This window comes from Eublepharis macularius, chromosome 5 (genome assembly GCF_028583425.1).
Source record: "Eublepharis macularius isolate TG4126 chromosome 5, MPM_Emac_v1.0, whole genome shotgun sequence".
NCBI classification, from domain to species: Eukaryota; Metazoa; Chordata; class Lepidosauria; order Squamata; family Eublepharidae; genus Eublepharis; species Eublepharis macularius.
This window is the reverse complement of record NC_072794.1, coordinates 12762005-12776804: the sequence shown is the minus strand read 5'-3', so window position 1 is coordinate 12776804 and position 14800 is coordinate 12762005. Positions and strand designations below refer to the sequence as shown.

General features: G+C 47.9%; 1 protein-coding gene across 1 annotated transcript; it reads left to right on the top strand.

Moving 5' to 3' along the window:
- The first annotated feature begins 188 nt into the window (after window positions 1–188).
- On the top strand, window positions 189–13384 carry COPE (COPI coat complex subunit epsilon). The gene is made up of 10 exons (XM_054981926.1): window positions 189–341; window positions 3963–4025; window positions 4271–4371; window positions 4487–4639; window positions 5306–5359; window positions 8208–8289; window positions 9175–9330; window positions 10511–10579; window positions 12272–12346; window positions 13094–13384. Exons 1-10 carry the CDS (start codon window positions 228–230, stop codon window positions 13133–13135), a joined length of 909 nt encoding a protein of 302 aa, XP_054837901.1. The 5' UTR covers window positions 189–227; the 3' UTR covers window positions 13136–13384.
- The last annotated feature ends 1416 nt before the right edge of the window (window positions 13385–14800 follow it).

Genomic DNA, 14800 nt, shown 5'->3' with positions numbered 1-14800 from the left:
CAGATTTTACGTCACACTGCTTGTTGTGTCACAGGAACTCGTCTGTAAACGTCCTGCGTACGCAGCGGCCGGCCGGTTTTAATAAGATTAAAAAAACTACATCTCCCAGCAGGCATTGCGGCCAGAGGTGCGTCAGACTGTCCTGATTGGTGGCTGCGGCGAAGGGCGGGGTCGGGCTGTGTTCCCGGCGTGCCCTGTGCTAGAGGGGCCGACGTGTCCGGGCCAAGATGGCGGCGGTAGCGGCGGCCGGGCAGGGCGAAGCCGACGAGCTCTTCGACGTCAGGAACAACTTCTACATCGGCGCCTCGCAGGCGGCCATCAACGAGGCGCAGCGGGTGAAGGTGAGCCCGGCTGGATGGGTGCCTGAGGCCTCTGGTATGAGTTGCCAGCCTCCAGGCAGGGCCTGGAGATCTACCGGAATTGTAACTGATCTCCAGGCTACAGGCATCAGTTCTCCTGGAGGAAATGGCTGCTTTGGAGGGGGGAGTGTGTGGTACCAAACCGCACTTAGCTGTCTCTCCGAACCCCACCTCCGCAAAGCTGCAGGAATTTCCCAACTCAGCGTTGGCGATCCTACCCCCTTCTGCCCCCTTAGGGTGCCCCCTCTTCTGTGCTGTTGGTGATCCCCATAAACATAGTTGCAGGATGTTGTAAAGCTTTGGAGGGAACCTTTAAGCGCTTCATGCACTTCCCTGTGAGGTAGGCTGTTTTTGTGGTCGTGGGGTTAATCCTGACACCGGCTGTTTTTAGAGGCGGGGAGTGTGCTATTCTTGAAACCCTAACAACAGCCCGACAAGGTAGGCTGGTGTTATTTCTCCATGCTGCAGGGAAGTTTGCCTAGGGCTGTCTGGTGACTTTGTGGCAGAGGAGGAGGCTCAGCCCCCCCCATCACATCTTGCTCTGTGTTCCTCTGCTCTGCCAGTTCCGGTTTGTGGAGAAAGAAAGAGTTTGTCAGGAGTGGTGCTTGGTGTGTGAGTGTAAAAAAGAAGAAAAGCGGTGATCTTTGATTAAGGCTGTAGTTTAACAGAAGGAATTGCTGAATTCAGTTCAAAAGATTGGTTATCGCATGCAAAGCCTTTCATGGGTAGGACTGCCTCCCTTCCCTATGCTTTGTCATGACAGGCTCGCTTATCTGATCAGGGCCTTCTACAGGTGCCACCCTGCAAAAGGACAAGATTGACATCTGTCCATAATTGTGTACTTTTTGTTGTGGCCCCACCCTGTTGAATGGCCCCTCTGAGGAGATCAAGAAGGCTCTTGCTCTCCTGGCATTTTACAAACAGAATTGTTCAGGAGGGTAGTATTTTTCATAAAGGAATTAGTGCTGCCTTATAACAGATTGATCCAGAAAAATGCACTGTTTCTGCTGAAGTAATACCGTAACATGTCATGTTCAGACCACATATGCCTTTTAGATTTTCTGTAATTCTTTGTCCTATTGCATTTATTTACTTTGTGTGATCCACCTTGAGTGTCGGTTAGATATTATTTATTATTTATTTATTTATTTACATTATGTGGATAAATAAATATATAATTCCAAATGGAGACTGGATATACCACTAGATTGCAAGGGTCTGGCCTTTCTAATATTGCTACAGTGACCATGTTCTATCTTAAAAACCGTGTGTGGTTATGATCCAGTGCAGCGCTAGTGAGCCCCTCCCCCCCTTTGAGTTTGATTTGAGATATAGTTTCCTTTGCCCGTAGAGCTGTTAGCAACAGGAGGTGAGTGGCGGCCCAGCGCAGAGCTGGCCCCAGGGAGCCGGAGAAGTAGGCCGTCGTCATCTTGGGAGGGGTGGCTGCACCTCGCCTGGCTGGCCCTGCACTTTTCATTAGAAATAACACCTTGCCTGGCCGGCTGACCACAACACGACCACAGCCACACCGACCACAGCACAAGGCAGCAACTGCACGTGTGCCGGCTAGGAGCGGGAGGAGAGATCCAGAGGCATGATGGGAATCAGCCGGCCAGGCAAGGTGGTATTTCTAATGAAAAGTGCAGGTCCAGCCAGGCGAGGCGCGGCCACCCATCCCCCCCCTTCCCAGTCCGTGGAAAAATTGTCTTCCACGAAAACGGTCTCTGGTGCCAAAAAGGTTGGGGACCGCTGTTTTAGAGCAACTGCAGTCAGGAAGGTAGAGGAGCAGGGAGAAATTGCTGTGGTAGTTTTATAAAGAGGGGGACTGCTTTTTCCTGTCTCCTTGATTGTCTTCTGCAAGATGGGTGCACGTTTTAGAAATAAATATCACACTGCAATCCGCCAACACGCATCAAAGTGTTGTATGGACAGTTCAGTGCTGTCACCCACTTTCCCCCTGTTTTCTTCTTGCATTCAAGAGATGTTGACCTCTCCCAAATTAAGGGTGCCCTTTCTCCAATTAAGAGGGAAAGTTGGCCATCTTTCAGAGCACCATGGACATGGTGGTGTCTCTTCCGCCTGGCAACTTTCAGGATGCACTAAGCTGCAGCTAAGAGTCTTTTGGCATCTTAAGGACTAACAGATTCTTTTATGGCAGAAGTGTTTGTGAGCTAGGTTCCACTACATCCACTTAAAAGTGGTCAGTTTAAGTTTATGGCATAATACAGTTGCTGATCTTTAAGGTGCCCTGAGATTCTGTTGCTGTTCTCTTTCTGTGGGCTGTGTTCAGAATTACTTGCCAGCCATGGTTTGATCAACTCCTAGTTCGGTCATCTGAATGCACATTGTCCAAGAGACTGGCCTTTGTTGATTGGCACCACACCCGGATTTTGATAAGGGTTTGTGGCCAGTATGGTAAGCACATTCACAGCAATGTTCATTGGTTATGAACATTTGAAGTCCCAAACCAGGCTTCGTTGAGAAGCACCGTCCCCCTGCCTCAGAGATGGCAGGAGAAAGAAAGTGTCTCCTCTGTTGGGAGGTTGAAAAAAGGCAAGAAGCAGATACTCTGATTTTTACAAGCTGACCAGGATTTCTTGCCGATGCCTGATCCAAACCTTGGTTTAGACAAACCCAGGGTGGATTTGATTTAAATCAAACTGATTTAAATCACGATTTAAATCACTAGTCATTAAGGCTTGATTTAAATCATAGTTTTCTACATAAAGACTAATTCTTGCTGGTATAACTTTAATATGCAAGTAGATGCCTGCCTTACCGACAGGTAAAGGAACTTCATTAAAGTATTCCCAAACTGGGTCTCTTTTATGGCCTGCTGCCATTATAGGTTTTTTCCTCCAAGGAAAGAATGTGATAAACCTCAGGTCATACACACGAAAGATCCAAAGACTTGTGCAGTATTGTGCTCAAAAAGTTTCACTTTCATTTTGTACTGCTTGCCCCTCCCTCCTCACACTTAGTTTCTTCTTGTGCAGACCTATTCCACTCCAAACAATCAGAAAAATATTGTTTCTATTCACTGAACTTCTTGAAACTTAGCACTGGAGGGGTTGATTCTGTCTTCATAGGTTTGTAGAACAATAGGATTAAGGTCTTTTTCTCAACTCTGTTCATGTTATAACATTTTTGCTGTGAAGAAGAGGCATGTGATCTCTGCTGAGCTGACACAAATTCAGTTTTGAGAACTGCAAAACCAAGCATCTGTGATAATATCTTGTAGGCGCAGAGAAACTGCCCAATAAGCTTACAAGAACCTCTGGAAGAGCATGACATTGTGAATGGATTAATGGAATTTATTTACCCAAAAAATTAAACATATACAACCTTATTCTACGTAATTAAAAACTAATCTTTATTTCATGATGGAATAACCTTTAGATGGTAATATATTTTCCTCAAAAAGCATTTTATTTAAAAAAAATCCAATTTAAATTTAAAAAATCCGATTTAAATTTTAAAAATCTGATTTTTTTGATTTTTTTTTTAAAAAATCGTTGATTTTTATCCACCCTGGACAAACCACTGTTTATTGTGACATCTCCATGCAGCGGTAGGAGTGACTGGCCTTTCTTATCTCTTCAGCCCTCCAGTCCAGAAAAAGAAGTAGAAAGGGACATTTTCCTGTATCGGGCCTACATTGCCCAGGTGAGTCTCGTGCATCGGATCTAGAACCAGCGGCCCAAGCTACTTCTGGGCTTGTGTGGTGCTGTTGAAGCTTTAACTTGCTTGTTTTGGAACTGTGTGTCTCAGCAGACAAACGTTGTCAGACTACTTTCAATAGAAAGAGCCATCATGTCTTTTCTGTATTCAGTGTCGTACCTATTTCAGTTTTACGATCTGTAGAAAAGGGGACTTTTCTTCTAAAAAAACCCTCCCTGCTCTTTGGACAGAGAAAATATGGCGTGGTGCTAGATGAAATCAAGCCCAGTTCGTGTCCAGAACTCCAAGCTGTGCGGATGTTTGCGGAATACCTTTCCAGTGAGAACGAGAGGTGAGTCCGGTCGTGGAGGACTCTAGGCTGCCTCTCTTAAGCTAACGTTTTAACCCTGGGAGTGGCATTGGGTATATCAGTTTTAAAACCCTCAGACTTCTTGCTTCCTTAAAAGGGACTCGATCGTGGCAGAGTTGAACAAGAAGATGGCCAAGAGCGTGGATGTCTCCAACACAACTTTCCTGCTGATGGCGGCGTCTGTGTATTTCCACGACCAAAACCCAGATGCAGCGCTAAGGACCTTGCACCAGGGAGATAGTTTGGAATGGTGAGCAGTTCCTGGCTCTGCTTCCCAGGGCAAGCCAACAGGGGGAGAGTGTCAGGCCAGGGCTGGCGAAGCCTGGGTTTAAATCTCCGCTCTGCTGTGACGCTCATGAGATTATTGCTTTCTCTAAACTTATCCCCCGGGGTGGTAGTGAAGACCGTTCCATGGAAGCAGGGTGTGCCCTGTGTTACACTGACTGCTTTCTCTGCTGCAGGCCACATATAAGAGAGACGGATGTTAGGGTTTTTAAAAATACATGTTTATTATGATTTAATGGGTTGTTCAGCCCAAACACTTGGAAGGGATGTGCTGTTTGTTGTGGTCTGTTCCTGGCTTTGTTCAAAGCCAGTTTGAATATTCTTGTGCTAGTTCTGGAAGGTGCTCCAGCTAGTCTCCAGGGAAGAGAGAATTCAAGGGTTCCTGAGAACCCCTCTCAGCATGCCCTTCTGGGCTGGGCACATTCTTGCTTGAATGCCAAGGTGCCAGTGGACTTTGGGGACAGGCTGGTCCCTTTCCAGGATATTTTGAGTTACAACCAGCTCAAGATGTCAGCCTGGGAAGCAGTGGGCTGACTTCATAAACCAAAGCGGAGATTGACGGAAGGGGGATGCGCCGAAGATCCCGTAACAGAATGAGCTTTACACTCTGTCTTTGCTCTTGTCCCTGCAGCATGGCTATGACGATACAGATCCTACTGAAATTGGACCGGCTTGATCTGGCCCGGTAAGTTCCCTCTGCCCCATGGCTGACATGATGGTCTTAGCCCTTCATTAGCTGTACCTTTCCTCCTATATTCCACCATGGCAGCTTAGCTCATTTGAACAGGGCCTTCTGCAGATACCTCCCCGTAGCTGGGTAAAATCAACAGCCACCCGCACATGTGCTTTCTCTGGTATTATTTTTATTTATCAAGGACATTTCAGTAAGCAATGCCATAGAATAAATAAATGCAAGTGTAATGATTTCAAGTAAATGTGTGCATGTGTCTTTAAATGCTTGGTGTGAGATAGGTGAAGAGAGGGGTGAGTGATATGATTGGTTGATGACTGAGAGTATGGGTGGAGTGAAGGCAGTTTGAGACTGAGAGGAGAAAAAGGACATGCAGTCAAGAGAAAGAAGGCAAGCTGTGTGCTGCCTGAGCAGTTTAAGCAGTTCTGTGAAAAATATTTAGTCAGGGAAAGAGAGGCTAGCTGTGTGCTGCCTGAGTAACTTTAAGCACGTCTGTGAGAAATAGTGAGTCAGAGAAAGAGGCTAACTGTGTGTGAAGCCTTAGAAGAGATCTGTGTGAATGAGTTTAAATGAAGTAACTTTAAGAACTGAGAACTACTTTTATGAATCCAATACACTTCTTGAAAAAATAAAAGTTTATTTTGTTTTTGTTATATCCTGGAGTATCTGTCATTGCTATATCCCATTCCTATCCTCAGGGCCACATAGAACCACGAAGGAGCCTGACACATAGGCACATTACTAAAGGGAAAACTTAAATAAAATATCTTGGAATATAATATTCCTGGTGGCAGCAAACTACCCAGAGGGTGTTAAGGGAAAGATAAAAGGCAAAATCTACCCTCGAGAAAGCAAGGGTTGTAACAGCAAGTTTACAAGGACTTAACATTAGCAAAAATACAAAGAGATGCTGAAACCGAGCATAAGCAATTTTAGGCTGGCAGTAGACAACATAGAACTAACCAGTAGGGTCATACTTAAAGCAATAGGTAGTACATAGGAGCACATACTTAAAGCAACAAATAGGACGCAAGGCAACATAGTGGTGAAGTCTATGTTCCCTAACTCATTAGTGAAGCATCTCTTTGAGACTTCCTGCCTACAGTACAGCCCTCCTATCAGAGTAAAAAGCCCTTTTGAATAATTTAGTTTTGCATCATTTACGGAAGGGCAGGAGAGTGGGGGCTCTACTGACCTCCTCAGGCAGACCCCCACTTGTGGAATGGCCTCTCTGAGGAGGTCTGGAAAGCTCCCACTCTCCTGGCTTTCTGCAAACGATGCAAAACTGAATTATTCAGGAGGGTTTTCTATTCAGATTATAGGGATGTGTCATAAGTAATAGCTCAGAGAGATGCCTTGGTAGGGACGGGGCCTATACGCTACACTTTTGGGTACTGTCTACTGATGCCGATACTAAGGAGTTCCCACATTTGCTAAACATGCCAGGTAAATTTAGTTGTGCTTTGTTTCAAAATGATTTCATCTCTATACTCAGCTTTTGTCAGTCCCTGGCAGGTAGATCCCTCAAGCCCCTCCACAGTGAACACACATTGGTCCTAGCAGAAGTATACAATAAAGAATTCCCAGCATCTGGGAATAGTAGTGAAAGTTGGCATCTAGACACACCAAGGTCACGGTTAGCTGAGACTCGCATATTTCTCTAAGATAACGGAGGAGGCCCGTTCTGGGTCCCAAGCAAGTAACATCTACAATATGGTTATGAACGAGCAGAGAGAGTACACATCAGTTTAGTAATCAATCAGAATAGCTTCAGCATATTGTGGCACAACAAAACAAACAACTATGGCATGGCTGTACACAGACATGACAGCTTTTATGCTTTTTTAAAAAAAAATCTGCTCCCTTACCCTATTGTATATGTCTTCACTGAATGTCCTAACTGCTGTTCATTACTGTACTTCGCTCAGTGAATGTCCTAGTTTGTTGATTATATTGTATTTCACTTGCGCTGTGTAATCTGTCTTGGATCTCAGTGAGAAAGGAGGACTATAAATTAATAATAATAGTATTTCAGCTGACAGTAAGGAGGCCCCGTCCACCGATTGCTCTGCTTTTTTGACCTGACCTTGACTCTGGTCAAAAAACTTGGCTCTCAACAAGTTCTCCTTCTGCAGGGGTGACTCGTCCTGTTTCTTTTTGAAAGGGAGGGGGGGTGCAGTGAAGGAGGGCAGAGATTCTCATATGAAAACATGAAGCTGCCTTCCGAGTCTAGTTTCTCTCTTCCGGCTGGCAGCAGCTCTCTGGGGTCTATCTCAGCACCCTCCGCCTGACCCACTTTAACGAGGGCTATTCAGTGGTTAAGATTTCCAAGCCAGCCTTCCTTGGCTTGTCAGTTGCTCATGCAAGTCGCGGAAGACTCAGGTGTGTCTCCTTTGATGCTTCCCTGGCTCCGGTGGCGGTCCTGTTGGGGCTGTAACCCATGGGAGCGGAGGGCCAGAAGCAGCTGCCGTGTCGCAGGGTAGGATCAGTAACGGGGAGCCGCCTTCTCTTTCTGAGCCATCTTTCTTCTGGAGAGCCACGTGGGTGTTCAGCACATGGAAACTGCCACCCTTGGGGGTGGAGCCACACCGGGCCAGGCCAACGTTTGAATTTCATTCACAGTAAGGACCGTCCTGCAGAACTTAAGGGGCAGAATTTGGAGAGGGTACTGGCGGGTCGAGGGCTTTGAAAACAAACCCTAGATCTGGAGTCACCCTGATTGTGTGAAATTTTGTGTGTGTGTAAAAGACCTTCCTTATTTGATGAGGGACGTGCTCTGCAGTCTCCCGCCTGTCCCCTCCACCCCCCAAAATCAAGATAGTTCTTGCTGTTTCCCCTTCAGGAAGGAGCTGAAGAAGATGCAAGAGCAGGACGAGGATGCGACCCTGACGCAGCTCGCGACCGCATGGGTGAACTTGGCCATGGTGGGTGCTGTATTGCACAGTTGCCCTATTCTGCGGGGCAAGGCGGGCAGAGTCTGCGAAGAGCCGCCTTTCTGACCTGGAAGGATGCTCGCCCTATAGTTGAGGTTCAGGGGGAGAGTGCTGGGGTAATACTAAGCTCTCATGAGACTGTCTGAGCTGGCCAGATGAGGCCAACTGCATCCTGTTTCCCGCACTGGCTAGCAGGGCTCCTCTGGGGCACGAAAACAGTGGCCCTCCCCCACTCTTGCCCCCAGCAGATGGGACGTTTCAGAATGACATGATTTCCAAACACCTGCCGATAGCTCAGCCCCCCTCAAGGCAGCACCCCTCGCTGTGTCTGGTGCTCAGTCAATTCCCTGTGCTGGTTATGCTGTCGTGAAGGATGGTGGGCCCTGAGACACCTGCCAGTCACTGTTGCTGCGGGGCCCTGAGTGCTAATCTCGTGGAGGGAGAAAACGACCTTCCAATCCATTGTTTCTGGTGGTGGTGGAGAGTGCTGTCAAGTCATAACTGACATACGGCAACCCCTAGTGGGATTTGCAAGGCAAGAGACTAACGGAGGTGGTTTGCCATATCCTGCCTCTGCAACCCTGGTCTTTGCTGGAGGTCTCCCATCCAATTACTAACCAAGGCCGACCCTGCTTAGCGTCTGAGATATGACAAGGTCAGGCTGGCCTGGGCTATCCAGGTGAGGATACTGTTTCCAAACCATTCATAATTTTATAAACCACCTTACCCCATGAGCTTCTGGTATTCCAGGTCTCATGTTTGCCCCAGGGTGGGACTGTCTTGGTAGGTTGCAGTAGGCTTTCTTGCGTCCAGTGGATTAGCAGTGAGTACTTGACCTAGTTTCTGATTTACTGATTCCTTTTATTTTTTTTTCAGGGGGGTGAGAAGCTGCAGGATGCCTATTACATCTTCCAGGAGATGGCCGACAAGTGGTCCCCCACCCTCCTGCTACTGAATGGCCAGGCGGCCTGTTATATGGCCCAGGGCAAGTGGGAGGATGCGGAAGGTGTGCTCCAAGAAGCCCTTGACAAGGCAAGTTTGACCAGGAACGACAGTCCCCCGCAGACCGCAACACGTGAGAGGTGGCAGTAGAAGTGCCTGCTGCTGCTATCTGGGGCTAGGCCCAAGTGGATCTCTCAGCATGCTGGTTCCTCCCGATGCTTAATAAGGAGGCTAAGCTATGTGTCATTTCACGTGTTTGAAGACTCCTTGCATATAGAAAGCCAGCATGTCAGGGAGAAGGCGAGACCAGAACCTTCCTGCTATGCCAGTTCTTTGCCCACAGAGGTGTGTGTTTTGTGTAGAAGGGCATTCGGTCACACAAGCCTCTTTGCCTGTCTGTTGTCTGAAGCGAACTGTGCTACAAGTAGGTGCGTCAGCTCATCTGCTGTTCATGAGAACTCAGATCAAAAGCTCTGGTTGTCGAACCATGTTCCAGAAGGCACTGGGCCCACTGAGAGGCGGATTGGGGGAGATCATCCAATATTGTGCCGCTAAAGGGAGCATTTTGTGTGTGTGTGTGTTCATTTATTGAAGCGCATCCCTGAAGAGAGACTATACATAGAGCAATCAGCAGCAGCACAACAGATTGCATCTAGGGCCTCCTGGGCTTGTCTAGCAGCTTTTCTAACAGCCTGGGCTAAGAGTCTCACATCTGGGCACAACCAACCTTGATATGGTCCTGAGCAGGAAGGGGGGGGGGATCCTGGCAAGATGGCATTGCTGTTAAAGGGGTTCTTCCGCTCTTTCCCTCCTTGCTCGGCTGCTCTGGAACAGGACCCAGAATTTTTTGCAACACAGTGGAGACCGTCTGGCAAGCAAAATGGGGCAGTGTCCGTTTTTGAGTTTGAAGACTGTGTTGTGTAGTGGTTAGAGTGTTGGACTAGGATCTGGGCAACCCAGGTTTGAATCCCTGCTCTGCCACAGAAGCTCGCTGGGTGACCTTGGGCCAATCACTCTCGCTCAGCCTAACCTACCTCACAGGGTTGTTGTGAGGATAAAAATGGAGGTGAGGAGACCGGTGCAAGTCACTTTGAGTCCCCATTGGGGAGAAAGGTGGGGTATACATAAGGTAAATAAATAAAAACCACTGGTGTGGAGGTTGCCCCAAATACTTGCCTAGTTGACTAGGCTGTGCTCTCTTAAAGGCCAGTTCTTTGCTGACTCCTCTATTTAGGACTGACCCTCCCCCCTTATTTTTCATTCTGTACAGGACAGCAGTCACCCCGAGACTCTGATCAACTTTGTTGTCCTCTCACAGCACTTGGGAAAGCCCCCTGAGGTGAGCCGTGTTTCCATTTTAGAAGAGGGGGGGGATGAAGGTGCTGGCCTGTTTTTTGATGTTTCGCCCCCCGACCTGCAGGGCCTCCCCGGTAAGAGCAGAGTTCAGCCACTGTAGGACCCGCTCTTATTTCCATCCAGCGTGGAGGGCTGAAGGATCCGGAATGGGTCTGTCCAGAGCAGATCTGGAATTCTGCCAATCCTGAAGCCTGCTCAGGCCCAACCAAGATGCCCGGCGCTTCCCTCACTCAGACCCGAAATGCCTCCCCCCCCTTAATTTATTTACATAGTCTCCCTTTTCTTGCTGGGACTCAAGGCGGATTAAACAGAGTAAGCCAATACACTCAAAAGGATGGGGCATCCAATAGACAATGTTACAAAGGTTTGACTTGCAGAAATCCGGAACCAACCAGTGATCGGAAAGAATGGGGAAGCAAAGCGTAAGTATCAGTGTTTCTGAAAGGGAGGATTTAGCGAAGCCTCTACTTTTAGTGACCTGAGCAACACATGGTGCAGAAAATTGTAGGGGAAAGTCTAGGTCAGTGTAGAAATAAATGACTTAACTTATACCTCCCCCCTCCCTGTTTTCCCAATGAAGTTTCAATCCAATGATGCTAATTCAACAGGAATTGTCCGAATGATAAACGTACATTGACCCCCTTGCTCCCTTTATAATCCTCCTCCCCCCCCATACCACACTTAGTTGCTTCCCTTGGTGCTCCCCCACTCCACCAACTTCTGATATTTTAACCAACCCGTTTTCCAGCTCTCTCCAGCCCTCTGGTTCCTCATCCTTACAATTTGTGTCAAAGCTTGAGCAGACAAGGGACTGTATTCTTGTGTTCTGGGCTGGGGGTCTCTCCCACTGGGGCCTGTCCCCCAATCATCTGGGGGGGGGGGTGTCTTTGCGTTCCCATCCTGGGTTCCTGTTCCCAAATTCTGAGTCTGTGCAGCTTCCTTGCATCAAGTGGAAGGGGTCAGAGGTCGTGCAAGTCACAATTGGGCTCTAGCTGGGACTGAGATTGGTCATGAGATATTATCTCCCCCCACCATTGATTTTTATTAGCTAGGGCTGTTCTGCCTTGTGCTTAAACAGAACATCTGGGGGGCGGGCGCATATTAGCAAATAACAATGGACCAAAATCAAAAAGAGTCCAGTAGCACCTTTAAGACTGCATGCATCTGACGAAGAGAACTGTGATTCTCGAAAGCTTATGCTACAATAAAATTGGTTAGTCTTAAAGGTGCTACTGGACTCTTTTTGATTTTGCTACTACAGACTAACTCGGCTAACTCCTCTGGAACAATGGACCAGCGCACCTTGCAGGCAAGCATGTTTCTTGTAGCAGAAGTTTTCTTGGCCCATGATCCACCTGCCTCTGGCAAAAATGAACTATAGCCTACAAAACCTTCTGCCACTGGACTCTGGTGATTATACGAATCACTTAGGAAAGAAAATGTGACTTTCTTCTCTTAGAGTCGTCATCCGTCTTCCTTCCTGTATCTTGCACATGTTGTGTAATGACTAGAGTGGCAGACTTGGAAGACACACAGCTGTGAATTCATTTTCTCGGTCACACACATCTAACCTTCCTTGCAGGATGGTTGCGAAGAAGAAATAAGGATCTAATATTTTTTACTTGCCATTGTGCAGCTTTTCTTAACCACCTCCCTTTTCCTTCTTCCTCCCAAGGTTACTAACCGTTACCTGTCACAGCTGAAAGATGCCCACCGGAAGCACCCCTTCATCAGAGAGTACCAGGCCAAGGTAAAAGTTGTGCTGCTGTCTTCTCCCCATCTCTAGAACTGCTGTCTGGCAGGAAGCAGCTGGGCTGGAGCAGAAAATGGGGGAAAGGCTACGGCCTCAGCAGTGCTTCTTCACGTTTCTGGCAGTTGAGGTTCTCTTCCTCCTCCCTGGAATTAATACTGAAGCTTTTTTTTCTTAAAAATGGTCACATGGCTGGTGGCCCCGCCCCCTGATTTCCAGACAGAGGGGAGTTTAGATAGCCCTCCACGCCACTTGGCGCCACTCGGCGCGGAGGGCAAGCTAAACTATCCGGAGATCAGGGGGCGGGGCCAACGGCAATGTGACCATGTTCACCGAGGGCAATTTAAACGTTTAAAAATTCCCCCCTTGTTCCAGCTGAGGGGCACCACCTCCCGCCAGTAGTGCTGGCAACTCACTAAGTTCCACCACCTCTTTTCCCAGAAAAAAAGCCCTGCTGAAGCCACACAACTCATCCACCTGAAGAGTTACTCCAACAGTGGGAATCCTCACTGCAGGTCACAGGAGCCCACTCCTTTTGTTTCTGCATGAGTACCTGCACAGCCAAGTCCAGAGCAGAGGCTCATGCAGGGAAGCAGCGGGCACCGTTCTCTGAGGATCAGCAAATTTCAGGGGAGCAGTTGGTTCAGATGCACCCAATGCAGAGTGATCTCTGTGTATGTGTGAGAGAGACTGCGTGTAATTCATTTCTCAGCAATGACCTTCCCTTTGTTTGCCTTTGGTTTACAGGAGAGTGATTTTGACCGCCTGGCCTTGCAGTACGCCCCTTGAGCGTGAGGCTTGTGGGACAGGAGAAAACCGGACTGTGAGGATCTGCTAAGTGGGATTTAAGAGCAAAGAGTGTCAGCGTGAAGGGGGGGGGGGCGGCAAGCCATGTCCCTGCACCGTGGATTGGAGCCCTGCTGTGGACGGCGATGTGGCCAGCTGGCTTTGAGTTCCTGTTCTCGAGATGCAGTGCAGGATAAAAGCATCCAAATGGTGTCTTTTCAGCATTCCCAATAAACCTTTTTTTGTGTTACTCACACTGGCCGGTTCTGGTTGTGAAGGTGTGAGATGGGCAGCAGCAGGGGCCTGCAGAGTCCCCAGGCCTGTTTCCTGACATCCTTTGGCTGGTAGGGCTGTGGAGAGTGAGCCTGGGCCCTTCTGTTTGCCAACCAGGTGCTCTTACTGAACTCTTCCTCCTCTCTGCACAAAGCTAATCATAGTTCCGTTCTACCTGGAGTAAAAATGGAATGGGCTGTGTGGCTTTAGCAGATATGTTTCTGCTCTGAGAAATAGTAAAGAGTCCAGTAGCAACTTTAAGACTAACCAACTTTATTGTAGCGTGAGCTTTCGAGAGCCACAGGTCTCTTTGTCAGATGCATCGTCAGATGCATCTGACAAAGAGAGCTGTGGTTCTCGAAAGCTTACGCTACAATAAAGTTGCATCTGACAAAGAGAGCTGTGGCTCTCGAAAGCTTACGCTACAATAAAGTTGCATCTGACGAAGAGAGCTGTGGCTCTCGAAAGCTTATGCTACAATAAAGTTGCATCTGACAATGAGAGCTGTGGCTCTCAAAAGCTTATGCTACAATAAAGTTGGTTAGCCTTAAAGGTGCTACTGGACTCCTTACTATTTTGCAACTACAGATTAACACGGCTAACTGCTCTGGTGCTCTGAAAAAGATTTCCGCATCCTGCCACCAAAAGACACAAAGGGTGAATCATGGCTGCTCAAGTGTATTAGGGACGACAGAGTTTCGGGTTCTTGAGCCGTGGAAACATTTTTAAGTAATTCCCTCTCCCCAAGGAATCTTGGAAACTGTTCAACGAGGAAGAGCCTACCGCACTAGGTCTGTCCCTCTTCCTGGACGGCAACTAAATGTAATTGTTTAAAGTTCTCTGGAGGTATCAGATACATAAATACAAGCGGAGTGTTTCTCCTGACATTTCAGGAGGTAATAGAAATGAGTGAGATTCAAACAGACTAATGTATTTGGGTGTGTGAGTATAAATATACACAGCTGCAGAGATAATCAGGGATCCTGCTGTTCTACTGCGTAGTTGCATGCAACTTCTTTGGTGAAGAGCAGCGTAAAGGCAAGCCAGAAGTGCTTTGTGGGCTGGATTGGCTTCCCTTTTTCACACGCACACCCTCATTCTTAAAACATACTAAAGCCGTGGAGCGGTGCCCGTTTGTGTGTGTCTTGCCCCACCTACATCAGATCTTGTATGCGAAGGGAGCTCATCCAACACAGTTGCCCCTCCGTCTCATGCAGCTTATCCAAAATTGTGTTTGAGATGGGAGGGGAAGGCGTGGGAACTTGGCTTAAAAGACCAGATTGGCCAGAGTCGGGGGGTGGGGGCAGAGATGTATGATTGGGCTGGGGGAGGGCTGAAGCTGCCTGTTGTATCCACTTTCTGAATGGTCCTATTGTCACTGTGCCTTGGCTTGTT